Genomic DNA, 20,909 nt, shown 5'->3' with positions numbered 1-20,909 from the left:
GGCGGTGCTCTGGTGGCAAGTGCATTTTGCTGTGTGCGAGTTTTTACTGTGGGGGTACATTTTGCTGTGGGGGTATTTTGCTGTCAGGGTAGTTTGCTAAGGGGGTATTTTCCTGACTTCATTGCTTTTACTTACAGTAATTAGTTAGGTTTCTCATAGTAATTAGTAGATGAGTAAGAGGACACTAGCGCCTATATACTATTACTGCAAACTAGAGTTTTAATGGATGAGTAATGTGTTTAATGTATGGGTAATATTGTGTCAGAGGATTAATATTCAAAACTGGGAATTCTGCCAAAATGCAATGGCTGGGAGAATTAGTGCTGCATATTAAATGCAAGGTCTATGCGTCTTTAATTGTTTCTCTATTCATTATGAATTGCTGGACCAACTCTATTATGGCAGCATACTGTAACTTTTTAGCTGCTAAAATAAAACTAGAGTGAATTTTTTCTTTCTTCTTACCTCTGCAGATATTGCCATTGTCAGGCTCAAAGCCAGCCTTACAAGTGCAGCCACCGATGGGCACCATCCATTCGCCATCACCATTGCAGTAGAGTTTGATGGGCACGTCTGCCTCCTCAGAGTTTGGGATACAGGAACCCCGAGCAATCACCAGAGATGTACTCTCAGCTCCAGTTGTAGTCTCAGGGAAGACTGCAAAGTTCTGCACAACGCTTGGGCACTTCTTGTAGAAGACCCGCACGGACAGCAGTGACATGCATGCCCCATAGTCTTGGAAAGCTAGGTAGAAACCATTTTTGGAGAGCGGGCCAAAGCTGCGCACCTCTGTGTTGACTTTCATTAGGCGCCCACCAAAGTCAACCTGAGAGAAGCTCTCGTCTGCAGCAATAGTGTCCACCTTGAGGTAGGGTGCCTCTGTCCAGAATGTTGCACCCTTAGTAGCGATCACCTGGTCGCTCTCATAGTAGTACAAGTTAAACGTCTCTTTGCATGAGCCTGGAACACGAGGGATGCTGCTGCAGTCACGTACTGTGAAGCGCATCTCCACATAGACCCTCTGGGCAGCACGACGCCGCACGAACGTGGTCACTAACCAGTTGTTTTGGCTCGACTCAAACACGTTGCACACTTGGTACGTGCGAATGGTGTTCAGGTTCTCGTCATAGCCGCTTACCTCCTCCCACTGGCAAGGCAAAACACAGAAAGACAGAAAAATCTGGTTAGTCAAGAAGACTGACAGAATAATGAGCGTGGCTGTTTTGTTTTCTCATTACAGCGTTTGGGTCAGCAGAAAGTGCTATCAAGCAGTCATGCTCGGCATATTGATTGCAAACAAAGTAACCACTGCTGTTCTAATGCGCTGGTTCTCATCCATTGTCACATTTTGAAAATGTAAAGTCCTCTAACATTGTCATACTTTTATACTTAGTAAATAAAAATAAATAAATAAATAAATCCCTCTATACATTTTGCAGGTTCAAGCAGTTTCATAAGTGCTCAAGGTGACAGAATTGAACACTGCATAACTGACAAAACATCTAGAATGAAGATCCAGTCAACTTGACTTTAGCACTACTACACATTTACAATGAACTGGTGGACTGCAAGCACAAACAGTTACATGCAATGCATTGCCACTATTTGTATCTGTTTAGTAATACTTAGATAAAGTACTCTACTCCTGTACTAAGACCCTGCTTAGATGTTACTCCAGTAAAAGTAAAAATACTCTTCATGTATTTCTACTTGAGCAGAAGCATGAAAGTCCTTGCTTTTGAATGCACTTAATTACATTGACACACCATTTCACAAAATGTATATTTTATTTTAGAAAAATATCAAGAAGCAACATTTTTTTCTGAAGTATTGAACAGATATTTGAAACAAAAATGAGTATATACCGTTATTTCCGGACTATAAAGCGCACCCATATATAAGCCGCACCCACTGAATTTGACAAAGATTTTTATTTTAAACATAAATAAGCCGCACCTGTCTATAAGCCGCAATGTCTACATTGAAACTAATGAACTTTAAACAGGCTTTAACTAAAGACAGTGTCTGTTACACGGTGTAACGGGTGAAATATGTTGCGCTTCCTTTAGGAGCAGAGCGGCATTTTGGGAAATAGCCTGCTGCAGCAGTTTTCCGCTATTACTGCATGTATAGAGACCAGGAAAAATGTCCTTATTATTTTCTGATGCTCATTTCTGAGTTTCTTTGACTAACCCTTAACACTGTTGCCAAGAAAAAAAAAAAAGCACGAGTTTTGGAAACCTGTCTGTGCTTATATGATTTCTGTTGTAACTGGAGTTAGTGAGCGCTCCCTTCACCCAGACTCAACGCGTTACAACGGCTTGTATCTAAACAGTAGCCGACCAAGAAAGTCATGGTTTACTGTCTTCCTCCTTCCTTTCACAACAATTTCTCCTTTGGGAGTTTATCTTTTGGCATCGCCGTGCTTCAAAAAAAACGTTTTTCTCTCGATGCCGAGCAGCTCATGACACAGGTGAGGGGCGTTTCTTTCGTTTCAGTTCGGAAATTTCATTGGTCTAATTTTATGGGGTTCAGTTTTTTTGCTTGAAGTTTTTGAAACCAGGAAAAACAAAGGAAAAATCAATAAATAAACCACAGGGTTCAAAACGTGGGAAAAAAGTAGCGGCTTATAGTCCGAAAAACCCTAACCCTAACCCTAGTTTTTTTTTTTTTTTTTAAAGCTTTTAGTACTTGTATTCATATTCAAACTAGATCTGGCCAGAAGTGCGAAAGACAGTAATTATTTTGTTTAAAACAGCTTGTGCGATTTCCTAATTAATTTAGTTGATTATAATTTCTGAAAAAAAAACCCACACAAAAAAACCCACTGATCAGACAGTTAATATAGATTAATAAAAAAAATTAATTTAGAACAAATCTGTTGATTCCAGATACATTTTCAGTCGCATCCCTACTTCATACACATGATCTGTGACAAGATGGGAAATTAACTGCATTGAATTAATGTGTTTGCATGCAAATAAAGTCACATTGCAAAATACCTTGGAAAGCAATTTGGGAAAAGTCTGATTGAAGCATAAGAACTTGAATTAATCCTAAGGGTTATTGTACTGTATTGTATTGTATTGTATTGTATTGTATTGTATTGTATTGTATTGTATTGTATTGTATTGTATTGTATTGTATTTATTTATTTGCTATTGAAAAGGTCACTGGATTTCGCTCGGCATTTAAAATAATGTGCCATACTGAGCTGAAAGATCTGAGAAGGTTTTTTTTTTTTCTTGTTGGAGTTTGGGTCAGTTAGAAGTGGCGTGCAATGACTTGTGAAACTTTGTCGTAAGTCATAAGAGCACAAAAGACAAAAAAGAAATTATTTCAACTACAGCCACAGAAATATTGACTAATTACTATGGTCACAGAAGCAATTAAACCTCTTGCATGAGCTGCACAGATGTTGCGTCTGCTATTAGATATTCAGACTGTGTGAGAAAAAAAATCTTTTACAGACAAACACCTAAAATATTTGGTCTTGAGTAATTTGGGTTGCTCTTGATTATACAATGACATCATCACTGCATTTCGTACAGAGATATTTATATGTATAATTTCAGGTATCCCCAAATATGTAAATGTTTATAATAAAAGGTTAAGCAATGCATGAGAGTCTCCTGTAAGTGTCATGTTTAACTGATTAAACATACACTTCATGTACAAAAAGTACTTTTTCAGTCATATGCGGTTCTTCCCCAAACTTTTATCACAAAGTTGTAGACACACAATTGTTAAGGATGCCTTTGGATACCGTAGCATTAACTTTTCTCTCCACTTGAAGTAAAGCCTGTTTGAGGGGCGTTTTCTAGTGGAAGGTCTTGAGTGGCCTGCTACAGAGGTCTTACCTCAATCATTTTAAACACATTTAGAATGAAATGCTGACTGCACCCCAGTCCTACACACCTTGCATCAGTGCCGCAAATGTACCCGACTTTACTAATGCTCTTGTACTAAATGAGCACAAATCTCCAAAAACACACTCAAAAATCTAGTTAAACATCTTCCCAGAAAATTTGAGGTTAACAGCAATTAGGGACTAAATGTGGAACATTCATTCATTCATTCATTTTCTCCCGCTTATCCGTAATTTGGGTCGCGGGGGCAGCAGTCTAAGCAGGCCCCCGCCTCCGACTGCTGCCCAATCCTCACAGCACCGTCCCTTACGGTCCCTCCTGCAGGTGGTGAGCCCACGGTAAGAATGTGGAACATATTGATAGAAATTAAGATTTTTAAAATTTTATAAAATTAAATGCCTTAAATGCCCAGTTAAGAATACAGTCATTATAGTTATTAAAATAAGTAATATTGATATTAGAATGAATACGCTTCATAATGTATGAAGTAGCTTATTTGATTTTGTACTGTGTGTGTTACCATACCATAGTTATGTATTGACAAAGTGTGTCATAGCTGATGATGCTTAAAACATGTGCATGCACACACACACACACACACACACACACACACACACACACACACACACACACACACACACACACACACACACACTGTAAGTGGTGGACTTGAATGGGGTCAAAGCGTGAGTTATTGACTCCCCTCTTTTCTGTTTGCCATCCCCTGTGGTGAGATTTATAAGACTCCGGAAAGCAAAGTGATAAACCTAAACCCAAAATGGGAAATTAGACATGGTAGCTCAGTGGAAAAAGGCTAGGGGTTACTGATTGGAAACCCCAGTTCTTTAAACCTTGCTTTTGGTACCTTGAGCAAGGTCCTAAACCCTCTGTGCTCCAGGGGAACTGTATCATTGCTGACCCTGCGCTCTGACCTCAGCTTTCCATTGCTGGGATTTTTAATGCTTTGCCTGCCTCCTGATTTTCCCTCCGCACTGATCCACACCGGCTTCTACAATTACGAATGCAGTTTTTTTAGGAACATTAGGAACTTCTTTGCCAATTAACAGGAGCCTGAGCAAGGCTGGCTACCCACGCTATAAACCAATACATTACATACAATCAATGAGGAGTATGCTATGCTTCTTTCTTCTCTCCTCACCCTGCAAACTCATCCAATAAACTATCAAAGTCCAGGCCTTTAACAAGCTCAGACTCCATTAACAGCAGTAATACCATGTTGAGACTTCTTTGTAGTTTACTTTTAATCCAGTCCATTACGGGAAAAATGTATGTTCTCTGGTTTTCTTTCTTTTTTTATGTTTTCCTACCATCAACACAGACATTTTTTATACCTTTATCTATAAATGTATACGAAAATGTATTTATACAAAAATGTATAAACTAGATGTCTAATAAATACCAATTTTTATATATCACCCGATCAGATCAAAGGTTCAATAACAAAATCTAATTTAATTTGTCATAGTTAAAGACAGTCAGGTTTGCAAATCACAAGATTTTTGTTTCCTGATTTTTTTTTTTTTTTTTTATTCAACAACACTAAACAGACCCCAGATACGGATAGTGACATGCAAAATAATTGTGAATGCTGGTCATGCGATTTAACATCAGTATTTAAACGAAATAAATAAATACTCATTAAACCCCAAAGTAATTGTTCATATAATTTAGCACAGAAGCCATTTAGCTATTATTTCATAACTAACTTCCTGCTGTTGTGGTGATGAAATATGCATTCATATTGGAATGGCGCACAACTAGTCCACATGCAATATCACAAACTTTTAATAGTTTCAATTTAATTCCAGCATGGCCAAGTTATTACTTTTGAGCCCTTGACCAAGGGCCGTAATGCTCGCTTGCTCAGTTATATAATTGAAATGGTAACATAATACAAGCAAAAATAAGTTCAAAGAAAATATTTAGAGTATAAAATATGAAACATGCAAAGAAACAAATCACAAAATAACAAAGATGAGGACTAAACATGATTTCTGTTGGGAGTGAAGAATAGACAGGGTTAGAAATGAGTTTATTAGAGGAACAGTAGGACGTTTTGGGGACAAAGTGAGAGAGACCTGGTTGAGATGGTTTGGACATGTGCAGAGGAGGGACATGGGGTATATCGGTAGGAGAATGCTGAGGATGGAGCCACCAGGAAGGAGGAAAAATAGGAAGGCCAAAAAGGAGGTTTATGGATGTGATAAAGGAAGTCATGCAGGTAGATAGTTTGAAAAAGGCAGATGTAGGGGACAGAGTAGTGTGGAGACAGATGATCCGCTGTGGCGAGACCTAATGGGAGCAGCCGAAAGAAGAAGCAAAGGACACAACATAAAGAATAGCAACAACCAAGGAAATACAAATGCAAAAATGCATGTGGTGCACATTGAGTTTATTTATGAGATCTATTTAAACCTAAACATGAATCATGGGTACTGTATAAGGTTATAATCCCACCAATCCTGATTTTATTTTTATTTTCTGTAAATTTTAATTGATAAGAATGTTGGCGGTAAATGTATTTAACAAACAAGCCAACTAAATAATTAATTAATTATTAAATTAATTGATAAACCATACAAACACAATTATATACTTCATACATGGCAGTTCTCAATTTAATCGATACATATAGCATGTAGTGCAGTATTCTGTAATTAATAGAGACTGCCCCTGAAATCTGAAGTAGGAACCCTGGTCCATCAGGTTTCTATAAGTACCAGGATCATCTAGATCATTTGCAAGACTCTGGCGCTGCATATTCTGGAATGTCAAGTCAAGTTTATTTCTATAGCGCTTTTCACAACAGACATTGTCTCAAAGTAGCTTTACAGAATTTAAGAGTTAAGGTGAATAGTGTGAATTTATCCCTGATGAGGAAGCCATGGCGACCATGGCAAGGAAAAACTCCCTTAGATGTGGAATGTGTAATGGCAGTAAACATTAGAAAGTGATGGTAAAATGACTAAACTGTTCCTAATCAATAATATTATGTATCACTTATAAGCATATACAGGGTGTCTTGCTTTTTTTGTTGTTATGTTCGGTCTACTTTGCATGGCTGCTATGAAACCTGGAAAAGCATACAAATTAAATGAAAAAACTTTCTTCTCCCGTTAAGGGTCGCCACAGCGGACCATCCGCATGTTTGGTTTGGCACGTTTTTACACTGGATGCCCTTCCTACCGCAACCCTCCCCATTTATCCAGGCTTGGGACCGGCACTAAGAGTGGCTGGGGTTGGTTCCCTGACCGGGGATCAAACCCGGGTTGCAGCGGTGAGAGTGCCACATCCTAACCACTAGACCACCAGGGACCCTAGTGGCTTAAAAACAAATCTACATTGCCATGTGGCTCGCAAGTACAACTATCTAAACTATGGCTGAGACGAAAAAAAAATCATTAATTTTAGGAGTCTGCAACATGTAATCATATGCTGTGCTCAAAATTACACTAAAGCAGCAATTTACACAGGTAGACTTTGTTTCATTGGTATAGATGTATTTATTCCACGGTGCGGTTGAATTCTCTGATCTAATAAGTTAAAGAGTGTATAGCAGCATGGCTCAGACAGTATCCTGCTGGCTGTAACATGAACCATAGCAGTGTAGCCATGTTTCTTCTAATATACTATTGTTTCTATAGTAATATAGTCTTGTTTCTATAGCTTGTAAAAATTGACGAAAAATAATAATTATATTGTTACACTCAAAGATTCCCAGCTAAAAAAAAAAGGCCTTCAGTCTGGAATCTACACTGGTGAAAAAATGACTGTGTATCACGTCTATACCATTAATCAGAACAGAATATAACATTTAATCAATCATTTAAATTAACATTAAATCTAATGATCAAGCATTAAAATGCTTGACGTGTCATTTCTTAATTCATTGAACATTGTAAGATAATTTAAATAAGACACCCAGTCCATGCTAAACTTAAACATCCATTATTGCCATAAAGTAGCATAGTTACATCTTATAGCACTTATTTATTCCATATTGATCTTAAATGCAAATGAAGGAGGGCTTTGACTGTTGCAACATAACCTACAAAGTGGGTAGATGACAGTTTGATATGAGGATGTAAGTCATATCCTTGTGACAAAATGTGTTGTGAATCAATAATTGGTAAAGGATTGAGTAGAAAAACTCATTTCTAATGGACTTATAAGTGCTTTTAAATCTATCTCCTCCATCAGCTGCACAGATGTGGCTATTTTTTTTGTTTAATTTTGCTATTAAATTGCATTCCATGCAAACACACACACACACACACAAACACACACACACACACACACACACACACACACACACACACACACACAGGAATGCACGTTCTTGGCTTGGCTTTCACATGCACTGGAATGGACCAGGCACATTAGCAGCTACAATGTGGAACAAATTCGTAATTACGTGATCTCAAATTGAAATTAGTGTGAACCAGAGGAGAATACAGCAGTGAACTGTGCCTATCGAGGCATCGTGCTTTAAACAGAACATTTAGCTTTGTGGAATGTATACTCTAGAGAAAGTTATTTTTGCAGATAATATGAGTGTAATATAGGAATACATTAGCACTACTGTGTTAATGGATCCAATAGACATTGTAATAACACATCCATTCATTTAATGTTTCTTCTAAGAAGTCATATACACTGACTGGCCAAAAGGAAGAGTAGCACACTATAATATTTTGTTGTATCACCTTTATGTAAATGCGTATTAAAGTGCAAACCATTACTTTAATGACTGATTAGATTTAAATAAGGTGAGGGTCAGGGTTTTTTTTTTTTTTTTTTTTAAATAAAATACAACCTACTCACCAGAGATGCAGACTCATAATTTGCACCGTTTCTCAGAGGATGTAAGCCAGTGGTACCGCTCGTATTCACTGGTCTGAAAGTGGTCAACAAACCCTTAACCGGACTGAGACACGCTAGCTAGCTTTGGGGTTGGCCGATCTCCTTAGGATGTCTAGCTTTTTTTAAAAATCGATTTTTAAGTACGTCCGAGACCCAATCAATTTCTCTTCCTCCGTAGACATAAAAAAGTCAACTCTGATGTTTGAATGTGTGCAGAGCGCTACAAAGGTGTTTTGCCAGTCGAACTTGGCTGTAACAGTTTTCCTCTAACCTACCAATCAGAGGACGGTAAAATGCTGACGCTATTCTGGACCAGCTAGCTGCCCCTGTGGGGCGAATATGAAATCTAATTGGTTAAAGAAACAGACTCATTTCTAATAGAGACTAAGGTAACAAAGGCCAGCAGTACTGATTTTAAAAGCCCTGAGTGGATTAGATTGACATGGCAGCACATAGAGGCTGAAATCTAATTCACCAGGTCATAAGTATGGTATGTGATTTTTGAGAATTCCATTCCACATATAGTCCAGATTTACTCTTATAATTCCCTCCACTTTTCTGGGAAGCTAGATTTTGGAGTGTGTTTATGGATATTTGTGTTCATCAGCCACAAGAGTATTACACAAGGCATGTACTGATGTAGGTGAGGAGACCTGGGGTGCAGTCAGCATTTTTAATCATCCCAAAGGTGTTCAGTAGGGATGAGATCAGAGCTCTATAGCAGACCACTCAAGATCTTCCTCTCCAAAGCATGTAAACCATATTGTCAAGAAGCTCACTTTGTGCACAGGGGCATTGCCATGTGGGAACAGGTTTGGGTTTCCAAGTTCAAATGAATGCATTTTATTTTATTGTAAAAGATAACATTTTATTATAGCACATCTCAAGACGTAATATTCAATTGAGTGCCTCCAGCTTTGTGGTATATTATATATACATATATATATATTAGATTTATAGCTACTAAAATGCAAACATTTCAATCTCTATTTATACAAGGACATTTATGTAAGGGTTACCAGAAGCAGCTTTCATACTAGTAATATGACTAAGTCTACTACTACAACACACACACACACACACACACACACACACACACACACACACACACACACACACGCTGTCCCAGTTACACAGAGTTAGGTCTTTTGTTGACATACCCTCTGACCATAGCTGTCTATCTTATACAGAGAGTGCTTTAAGGTCATCTAATGGTCTGTGTGTCATCCCAAGCCATTGTGTGTAGTTCTGAACAGCTGCAAAGCCACATGGGTAATCATTCAAGCTTTATAATAGAACTAGGAGGGAAACTATTTTGAGAAATATTAAGTATATTATAAAAAAAGAAAGAAAGTGAAAGACACAGAGAGAGAGAGAGTGTGTGAGAGAGAGAGAGAGAGAGAGAGAGAGAGAGAGAGAGAGAGAGAGAGTGTGTGTGTGTGTGTGTGTGTGTGTGTGTGTGAGCAAGAGAGAGAAAGAAAAAGAGAGCAAACAAAAAAAGTATAAAATAATCTGAATGAGAGACCCTGACTTAAATATATTTTTTGGCTTTGTTTGAATAAAGACACATTAAATTCCAAATACATTGATTTTGTTTACAGAATCAGAACAAATTGTCTATTTTTGTACATAAATACTTGCAATGTGTACAATGTGCATGTAAACTGATTAACATGCAAATGCAAACAAACATGGAATTATAAAGAGAAAAAGACTGCGTGTATTTATAAGTGCTATAAGCATGTTTGACAAATAATTAAAATAACAATAAAGTATATACATATGCAGTAAATGAATCAGCAGTCATTTAAAAGAAAAAAAAGATACAAGTAAGAAGTGGGTTTCATTAAAAATAAAATAAATGATTACACTGACAGTGCTCGCAATTTCTGCTAATCCCTTTGTGTTACAAAATCACTTTGGCTTATGATAAGTGCTGCAGATTTTTCATAATGTCAAATGAAAATGAAGACGGATCTTCCATTTACTTCCTATATCTGTTAAACCCACCGTGAGAACCGAGATGGAACACGCACACCATTAACCCCTCAGCCCTGCACACATTTCATCATTTTAATGGCACAAGCTGATGAAAGATCTTTCGTAGGCAAATAATAACGAAAACATTTAATACAGTGTAATAAATCCGTTATAACATAATAACTACATGCTATAACTTCTCAAAGAGAAAAAAAAACAAAAACAAAAAAAAAAGGAAGCCTGGGACTGGGGATGGAAAATTGGAAAATGAAATGATCATTCTGGATAGGGAGCAAATTGCAGAAAACGAGTGGTGAGATGATAAACGAGTTTGCAGAAAGCCCAAACCCAAATGAAAGCCAATTTTTTTCTCTCTATTTCCCTCCATCCAAAGTGTGCCCCTCCACCTCCGCCCCTCTTGCCTCTCCTCACTAATGTTAATTTATCAGTATTACATGGAGCTGTCCACTGGCCCGGTCATTAATCCAGTGGAGTCTGGGACCCAGGGGCCGTCAGTCTGGGGAGTGTCTTCTCTCCGTCTGCACAAATGACTGCCATCGCTCACCAGCCCCACGCCACACATATAACACACACACACACACACACACACACACACACACACACAAACATGACACACACACACACACACACACACACACACACACACACACACACACACACACACACACACACACTCTCTCTCTCTCTATCTCTCTCTCTCTCTGCCTGAGGCTTTACATCTCACACCTCCTTTTGTGTGTTGTAGCACTTATACGCACACACCTACACACCAAACACACACACACACTAACACACATATACACATTAAATATATTGCAATAATGCTTAAAGACAATATTTGGCATAACCCAAAAATGAACACACCTACACACAAAGACACACACTGGCATACACTCATATATCATCTTAATGTAATAGATGCTTTGTGTGACACTCCCGGTTATTGGGTGTGGCAGCAGCGCTCATATTCACATTCACACAAAAACACCGAATCTGGTGGATTCTTTCTTTTTTGACAAACTAAACCAAAAACACTTTCTTTTTCTTTTCTCGTTACCTCTGAACAGGAAATAAAAGATAGAAACTAAAAGATCAAAAACTGAACATTTGCACTATAATTTATTTAGCATTCATTGCTAAACATTTTTTGGTATATTACACATACATTTTTACACTTTCCAGAGCCTTAATGTATTTGTTGTCAAAGTCGACTTTTTTCTTATTTATTTAGCAATTCTACTTTCAACTTTTAGCTTTTACAAGCAAGCAGTTCACTCTGTTCTCTTTTCTTCTAAAATCTGTTCACTGAGTACTTGAAATTTTATGTTAAATGGAAAAAGGTTACCATATAACATTCATAAAACCTGCTGTAGAAAATGGTTTGGTCATTTTCTTTCTTGTCATTTCAGGCTGATTAATGTGATGAAGCTCCAGTGTTAATGTATGACTGCTCAATTTCAGTTTCTGGTTTTCAGGTTGTCTGTTCTCAGTACACTTTCTGTTCACATTTGTCAAAATTGTTCAAATTAAATACATTTACTGTATTGATTCAATTACATTTTGTTTGTAGAGCACTTTTAAAAATGGACATTGACCCAAAAAGGAGTTTTATAGTGTTAATCCCCCATGTATCAATACATTTGCTAGTCATGATTACAATCTTTAGCACATTACATAGACTGAAAGATGATTAAGATGAGTTAGGAGGTAGGGGGCAGGGCTTGAAGAGGGTCAGGCTGTATCAGGAAACACTTATGCAACTGTCAATCATTCCAAATTCATTTATAACTGAGAAAAGAAAAGAAAAATTATACCACCCAAAATATGAATATTGCATGTATGGATTCTGGATTACATTTTTATAATTAATTAATAGTTTATGAGCTTAATAATGTTGTGTTTATATCAATAGCCGAGGACAAGCCATTTTTATATTATTGTATTTTTCCCAGCAGGCAACATTGAAAAATAATTCAGTGAATTGATCTGAATCAAATGTATACATCAATTCCATGAGAATTAATTGAATTACATCAATGCAATTTGTTTATTTTATGAATTCTTTTTATTGCTCTAACATGATTTGTTCATGTATTTTTCAATCCCTAAAAAAATCTAACCAAATTAGCTTACTGGAGCTGAGAATTAAGCCTGGTTTAATGGCGCTCTGTGACACAGCTCTATTCTATCACAGACATATTGCTTAAGTTAATTGAATACTATAAAATGTAATTGGTTTGCATGAATCCTATGTGAAAAGAACAAGCTCACGCTATGTAATTCAATCTAGGAATCAGAATTTTTTTTGCATTTGTTTCATTCGTTTCTGAAGTTTAGTATCGGGAATAAAAACGTGATATGATGAGTGAAATGATATATATTTTTTAACGATTTGTTCGCCAACCAGAATAAAATTAGACCCCTATTTATCAAATTTTTCTCAATGCCATAACTACTTTCATATCCTGTCTGGTGGTAGAATGATTCTATCATCATTCGTGTTCACAATCTTCTCAGAAAAGTCATTAACACGCATGTCTGAGGATAAAATAAAAAAAAAGTGCAGCCTTAAGCTCTCATGTAAGCTAAATCTTATGGTGGTCTGACTTGGGACCGGTCTCAAGACATTCTCTGTATTGACTTGGATTGTCTCGGATTTAGTAGTATTTGTACTTGGACTTTTCCCAATCTTAAGCATTGATCTCACTTATAATGATCTCAGCTTTTCCTTGTCTTAGACTTATGTATAATTGGCTACAGCCCTATAAACCCTTCAACTATAAATAAAGGTTACTGAAAAAAGAATAAGAAAAAAAAAAATGACCATATTTTACATTCAGTATAATGAGAGAAATTAACACTCCCACTAGTGGCAAAAGGCCATGACCATCATCCTAGATGCAAACACATTGCTTCTTTGAAAGAATAACAATCATACATTATTCCTTTAATCTGTATTAATGCACTTGACTAGCTAACTAGCTAATTATATTCCTAGCTACTAGTTCTGATGCTAATCCTTTAAGGTTCTGGGACTCCAAACCATGTAATTAAGCAGCAGTTTTTGGCTTTGCTAAAAAACATGTTTTATTTATTGCTGAAGATCCTGCACAAATCAGCAACTAGTGTGTGGTTTTTTTTGTTTTGTTTTACTAATTGTACAGGCGATTGTATCTCAAATATAATCCTTTGTGTTCATGAATTTGCACAAGGAACATATTGAACAGCACTCGCTATGTTGCCAGAGATTACCACAGTATACGGGATGTTTTAGATAAAAGTTTTTTGCTTGGTTCATTTGATAGTATGAGATTAAGTTATGTATATTTTGTAATGATTACATCCTTTGCATAGGAAATAAGGAGGCAGTGACGCAGACTAAGAATAAAAAACAGAGACAACAGGAGGTAAAGAGAAAAGACATAATAAGGACCTGATCTGATTTAATAAATGTCATATGGATATGAGCATCTAATTTTTTTTTTATGTAATGAATTATTTACTTACTTACTTATTTATTTATTCAAGTATTTTAATCTATCTTTTGTTTACTTTTCTGTTTGTTTAATGCATGACTTATTGATACATTTTTATTAGTACATTTCTCTCATTTTTAAAAATTCATTTTCCATTTGTTCTTGTTTTTTTTTTTTTTTTGTAGCTAAGCCACACTATCAGTTCACTAATCAAACTAGAAAGAGAAAATAAACTGGGAAAAAAAAAAGTATATATTTTTTTTGTTTTCCTTCCTGAAATAATATCTGCAGCCTTGTAGCTAGTTTTTGATCAAATGAGCTCATATGAGCTGTCTTCTGTGAAATCATTTCCATAATTGTCACACAGGAACAGCACAACACAACAGATGATTCACTCATAAGACACAGGGAAGGCTACATTTCGATGATTAGGTTTTGTATTATTTTCTACCAATTATACAGTGATTCCTTCTAATTTTTGTTTTGTCTAATCTGTTTATTTGCTGTGTAACTTTTTTAACTTGCAGTCTATTTTGTCTAGGAATGGTTTTCTACCACTTTAACAAAGGTCAGCCATAACATTTAGTTACAATTCTGTTTTTGCACATTGTACTGTATAACACATTAAAGAGTAGGTTTACTGGAGGCACTATTTTGTGTTTTGTGTATCTGCCCTACACTGTCTTGTGTTGTCTTTTGTCTGCTCTGTTTGCACTTGGATGCACTTGGTGCAATTTATGTGGCAAGCACAACTTACTTTTTAGTTATTAACTCTGTGTTCTGTACAGTTTGTAGCTCTATTTAGTGTAATGTAGCTCTATGTTGTTTTATGTAGCACCAGGGTTCTGGAGAAACGTTGTCTCATTTCACTTTGTATTGTGTGAGCTATATATATGGTTGAAATGACAATAAGAGCTTCTTGACTTGACTTGAGAAGTGACTAACATCGATTATCTCCCTACACTGACACCTGTGAAGGGGTGAGATATACTAGGCAGAATGTCAGCAGTCAGTTCTCAGTTGTGAAGCTGAAAGAAGGGGAGAAAATTGGACAAGTGTAAATATCTGAGTGACTTTGACATGGCTAAATTGTGAGGGCTAGACGACAAGGTCCAAGCATCTCCAAAACAGCAGGTCTTGTGGGTTGTTCTTTGTATGAAGTGGTTAATATCTACCAAATGTGGTCCAAGAAGGGAACACCAGTGAACTAGTGACTGAGTCATGGCTGTCCAAGGCTCAACGATGTTAATAGGCAGTGAAGGTTAGCCATCTGGTCCTTTATGTAGCACAAATTGGTAGAATTGTTAGAAAACCTGATGCTCGCTTTGATAAAGGATGTCAATAGGAAAACTTACACAACATCAGGCAGATGGTTTTAATGTTAGTGATGATCAGTGTATTTTGCCCTAAGTTTCAATTTCTTTATAAGACCATTTTTGCAGAATATACGCATTTCACATAAGACATACAATAATTCAAACACACAACACAAACAACTAGTTTCCTCCTAAGAAGGTATTTACCCCTTAATTTAAAAACTTTACAATTGAGGTGATAAATACATGTCTAAAATAATTTGTTTTACTAATAGAGGTTTTATATCGAATGCCAGAAGGGAGAAGCTGAATCTCATGGGACCTAGCGTAGTAATCAAACAAAATGCTCTGGGCTTTACCTAAGACCTGTCTATGATATAACTGGCCCATAGTCATCTGCTTCCTTCCCAAAGTCTTCTCATTTGCAAGAATTACAAAAATCTAACGCGTACCTGTATATGTTTAGGATACTATATACCGCAGCTTCCTAATTCTAATTGCATGTAATTAAACAGCTACAGAAGCTGCACACATCCATGCATAGACATGTTTCGGGAACGAATATCGTTTCAGGGTTAATCATCTAACCAACTTTGATGGTTTGTGCACCTGTCATTCAAATAACCCCTGATACAAAGGACGCTGCCATCTTAAACCTGTTTGTCTGCAGTACCAGATCTGTTGTCTAGATTCTACATCAATCAGAGAGAAAGTATCTTAAGAAAAAAGTATATAGAAAGCAAATTACATCAAGCATATAAATCCATATGCCATTGTCAAAGAAAAAAAGAGATTTTCTTTCCTATATGGAGCAAAAGTGGAGAGAAAGAAAAATAAATGACAGCAGCATTACATAAGGAGTCATCTTTTCCATAATGGAAGAGCCAGTGTTCCAAACATCAAACATCTCCACACGGATTTGAAAATAGCTGTTGTGTGTGTGTCTGTGTGTGTGTGTGTGTGTGTGTGTGTGTGTGTGTGTGTGTGTGTGTGTGTGTGTGTGTGTGTGTGAGTAATAGCAGTTGAGTATTAGCTAGTGCATTATTCAGGACCTTACAGAGGTAAAGGCGAACAGGGGAAGACATAAAGCGAATGAAAAGTGCAGCGGAAGAAGAGATGTGTGTCTGTGCACTGGTTAATCTTTGCCCAAATATGGAGTTTTACAGGCTCTTTTTTCCTCCACACTCACTTTCCCTTTCTCTTTTCATCTCTGGCTCTCTCCCTCTCCCTCTAGTAGCTTTCTCACTCTTATTCTCAAGACCGCTTAAGATGATGAAAAAAAAAAATACAATGCGAACAAATCTCAATGATCCGCTATCATGAATCAAAGTCTCTCCGGCACGGCCGCCTTGTAAAAATTTCATGTGCGAGGTCATTTCCTAGGAAGCTCTGTGTTCATATATCAGTGCACTGGCTGCACACCACATATACACACACACACACATACACACCCACACACACACACACACACACACTCCATTTTCTGTTAAATATGAGTACTTTTCTGCATGTCTTTATAGATATACACCCAAGCGCCACACCGTAACCCATACGGCAAAAATCATACTGTACATGCATGTGATTTTGTCTCCATTATTACGTTTTCAGTTAAATTAGGTCAAACAACATTGGAAATTTGTGTACGAGAGAAAAAGAGAGGAGGAGAGAAAAAAAACGAGACAGAACGAGGCAAAATAGATATGAACACTGGGCAGAGGAGAACAGAAATAACGAGGCAGAGGCAGATAGCAAAAGAGAAGTGAAAAAGATAAATTCCTCTCAACATTCCTCTCCTCTGCCCTCTTAGGAATTCCGCACACCATTCACACATGCACAGAACTCTCCATCACAGACAGAGAGAGAGTGTGTGTGAATCATTTTGTGAGAAAGAATGTGTACATAAGAGAGAGAAAGAGAGAGCGAAAGTGTGTGTCTATGATAGATTGTCTATGACAGCTTGTCTACGAGAGTGTGTGGGTCTGCGAGGAAGAGTGTGTCTGTAAAAAAGAGTGTGTCTGTAAGAATTAATCTAAAGGAGAGTGTGCGTTTGGGTGAGAGAGTGTCTCTATGGGTGAAAGTGTGTCTATGAGAGCTTGTCTATGAGAAAGTGCGTGGTGCAAGATATAGTGTGTCTATGAGAGTGTGTGTCTATGAGCGAGTATATCTGAGAGTGTGTCTATGCAAATGTGTGTCCATAACAGTGTGTGTATGCAACTGTGTGTCTGTGAGAGAAAGTGTGCCAATGCAACCGTGTGTTTATGAGAGTGTGTGTGTAAGCAATTGTGTGTCAATGAGAGCATGTGTATGCAACTGTGTCTATGAGAAGGTGTATGTATGCAACTGTGTGTCTATGAGAGTGTGTGTCTATGTAACTCTGTGTCTTTGAGAGTGTGTTTATGCAACTGTGTGTCTATGGGAGTGTGTCTCCAACTGTGTGTCTTTGAAAATGTGTGTCTATAAGAGTGTGTGTCTATGCTACTGTGTGTCTAAGAGAGAGTGTGTCTATGCAACTGCGTGTCTATGAGAGAGTGTGTCTATGCAACTGCGTGTCTTTAAAAGAGTGTCTATGCAGCTGTGTCTATGAGAGAGTGTGTCTATGCAACTCTGTGTCTATGAGAGAGTGTGTCTATGCAACTCTGTGTCTATGAGAGAGTGTGTCTATGCAACTCTGTGTCTATGAGAGAGTGTGTCTATGCAACTCTGTGTCTATGAGAGTGTGTCTATGCAACTGTGTGTCTATGAGAGTGTGTGTCTATGCAACTATGTGTCTATTAGAGAGTGTCTATGCAACTGTGTTTATAAGAGAGTGTGTGTATGCAACTGTGTGTCTATGCGAATGTGTCAATGCAATTGTGTGTCTATAAGAATGTGTGTGTCTATGCAACTATGTGTCTATGAGAGAGTGTGTCTATGCAACTGTGTTTATGAGAGAGTGTGTGTATTTACTGTGTGTCTATAAGAGTGTGTGTATTCAACTGTGTGTCTATGAGAGTGTGTGTATGCAACTATGTGTCTATAAGAGATAGTGTGTGTCTATGCAACTGTATGTCTATGAGAGAGTGTGTGTCTATGCAAATGTGTGTCTATGAGAGAATGTGTCTATGCAACTGTGTGTCTATGAGAAAGTGTATGTCTATGAAAGAGTGTGTCGATGCAACTGTGTGTCTATGAGAGAATGTGTCTATGCAACTGTGTGTCTATGAGAAAGTGTATGTCTATGAAAGAGTGTGTGTCTATGCAACTTGAGTGTCTATGAGAATGTTTGTGTATGCAACTGTGTGTCTATAAGAGATAGTGTGTGTCTATGCAACTGTATGTCTATGAGAGAGTGTGTGTCTATGCAAATGTGTGTTTATATGTTTACCTTTCAGCCTTAACATCTTTGTTCTGATTAATGAGGGATTTAATCAGATTATTAATTTATTGTGCAATTTATCAGGTTTTACTGTCCAGTCACCATGACTGTGACTTCTATTATCTGTATATTAGAGCTGTTCTTTTACAATACGTATGTGTGCAAGGACAGTGTGAGCTGTGTGTGTGTGTGTGTGTGTGTGTGTGTGTGTGTGTGTGTGTGTGTGTGTGTGTGTGTGTGTGTGTGTGTGTGTGTGTGTGTGTGTGTCAGGGCTAGACGGCCCAAAACAAAGGGTCTTGCTTTAGAGTGCAAAAAACCTTGGCATGCTCTTAGACAAAGAACACACCACACACACACACACACACACACACACACACACACACACACACACACACACACACACACACACAATTTTTACTAAGTTTCCTTAGTAACATGCACACATGAACACACATGCAGCTATTTCGACCAAGGTTCTATTTGAGTTGATAAAAGCACCATATTATTGTGTCTATACAAGTACACAATGTCCATTACAGATTTAAATGTGTGTCTTGGAAGAAAGCAGCAAGGAAGTGCACTCCATTCAAACAAGGCCACTGATGCCAAATGAAACAAGGCCTTTAGAGTGTCACTGTTATTCTGGAAATCAGTCACTTCAGATATAAGAAGACAAAAAAAACAACAACAATTCAAACAAACAAACAAACAAATAAATATATATATAAAACTTATATAAAGATGTTTTGTTGTCTCACAATTACACAGTCTCACACTGTGTAATTTTCCATGGGTCAAAGTTCACCTAAGTATACTAGGCTCCAATGTGCATGTTCTAAATACACAATATTTACATACAGCTGTCCAACTTCTAATTCTGACACTAATTGGAATTATAGTAGAATTTAATGTTTGTCTATGACATTCTTTTAGATCATTAAATAGGATTCATAGATCATTATGTATTGGATAATAAAGATAAAGTAATATAAGATATAACTTAATTCGTCCCACAGTGGGGAAATTTCTCTGTTACAGCATCAAAGAAAAAGAAATGCAAATATATAAAAGAATAGACACATACTATAGTATACAGTATATACACAACACAATGTATAAATACAAATAAGCAAAAAAGTGACCACTGGTAAGTAGGTGAAGTAAATCACAAGGTTAATTTTTTTTTTTTATTATATGCAGATCATCTTTGGTTCAGGGATATTCAATTACAGGTTACGTTATTAGATGCAATATTAATATCACTTCCTATATTATATATATATATATATATATATATATATATATATATATATATATATATATATATATATATATATATATATATATATATATTTTTTTTTTTTTATATATGCTTCCCTAACCAAACAAATGTTCTTATACCTTTTTTATACATTTGAGATCTTTTATATATTTACACAAATACGCATTGGCGTACACTGAGCATCCAGACTCTGAGCATTCCTGACCTCGAACAGGTGGGAAGTAGAAAGTTTAAGGTCAAAAAAATACAGAGGCCTTCAGCTGTACACACAGTATGAGTGAAATGGATTGCTATGGAGGCGTTGGTTTATTTTTTGACCAGCTCGATTTTATTTTGTGTTCGATTTGACCACTTTGGGTGTTAAGGCTAAAACCGAGCAGCCCACAAAAAAAAAAAAAAAAAAGTTTGTTGCGAAAGTAGACACAGGATCAGGTTCACTGAAGCTCATCAATTAAAGTTTGAAACAAAGGCAACCAGGTGTCCTTTTTGCAATATTTAACAGTGGATCACTGAATCTGCTTCCACTGTAGATCCTCAGATTCCTTTTGGCTGAAAGAAATGAAACTATGAGAGATTTCATTTTGAGATGCTTTTCAGCTCAGCATGGTTGTACAGAGTGTTTATATGGGTTACCATCCCTACCTCATTGTATTTATCTTGTGATTATTTCTCTCACACCGCTGTCATCAGTTTACGTCAGTTCTACATTTTTGTATAAACTTTAAA

The 20,909-nt window shown here is 36.9% G+C and overlaps 1 protein-coding gene across 1 annotated transcript in view; it reads right to left on the bottom strand.

Moving 5' to 3' along the window:
• The window catches only part of ephb1 (EPH receptor B1), a 331,037-nt gene that overhangs the window by 203,579 nt on the left and 106,549 nt on the right, over positions 1-20,909 (bottom strand). Inside the window, exon 3 of the mRNA XM_083525614.1 lies at positions 466-1,147. Within this exon, the coding sequence (XP_083381740.1) occupies positions 466-1,147 (682 nt within the window). The remainder of the gene's footprint in view (positions 1-465; positions 1,148-20,909) is intronic.

The sequence above is a fragment of the Silurus aristotelis genome, assembly GCF_946808225.1.
Source record: "Silurus aristotelis genome assembly, chromosome: 22".
NCBI lineage: Eukaryota > Metazoa > Chordata > Actinopteri > Siluriformes > Siluridae > Silurus > Silurus aristotelis.
Note: the sequence above shows the minus strand (reverse complement) of the source record. Positions and strands in the feature narration are given on the sequence as shown.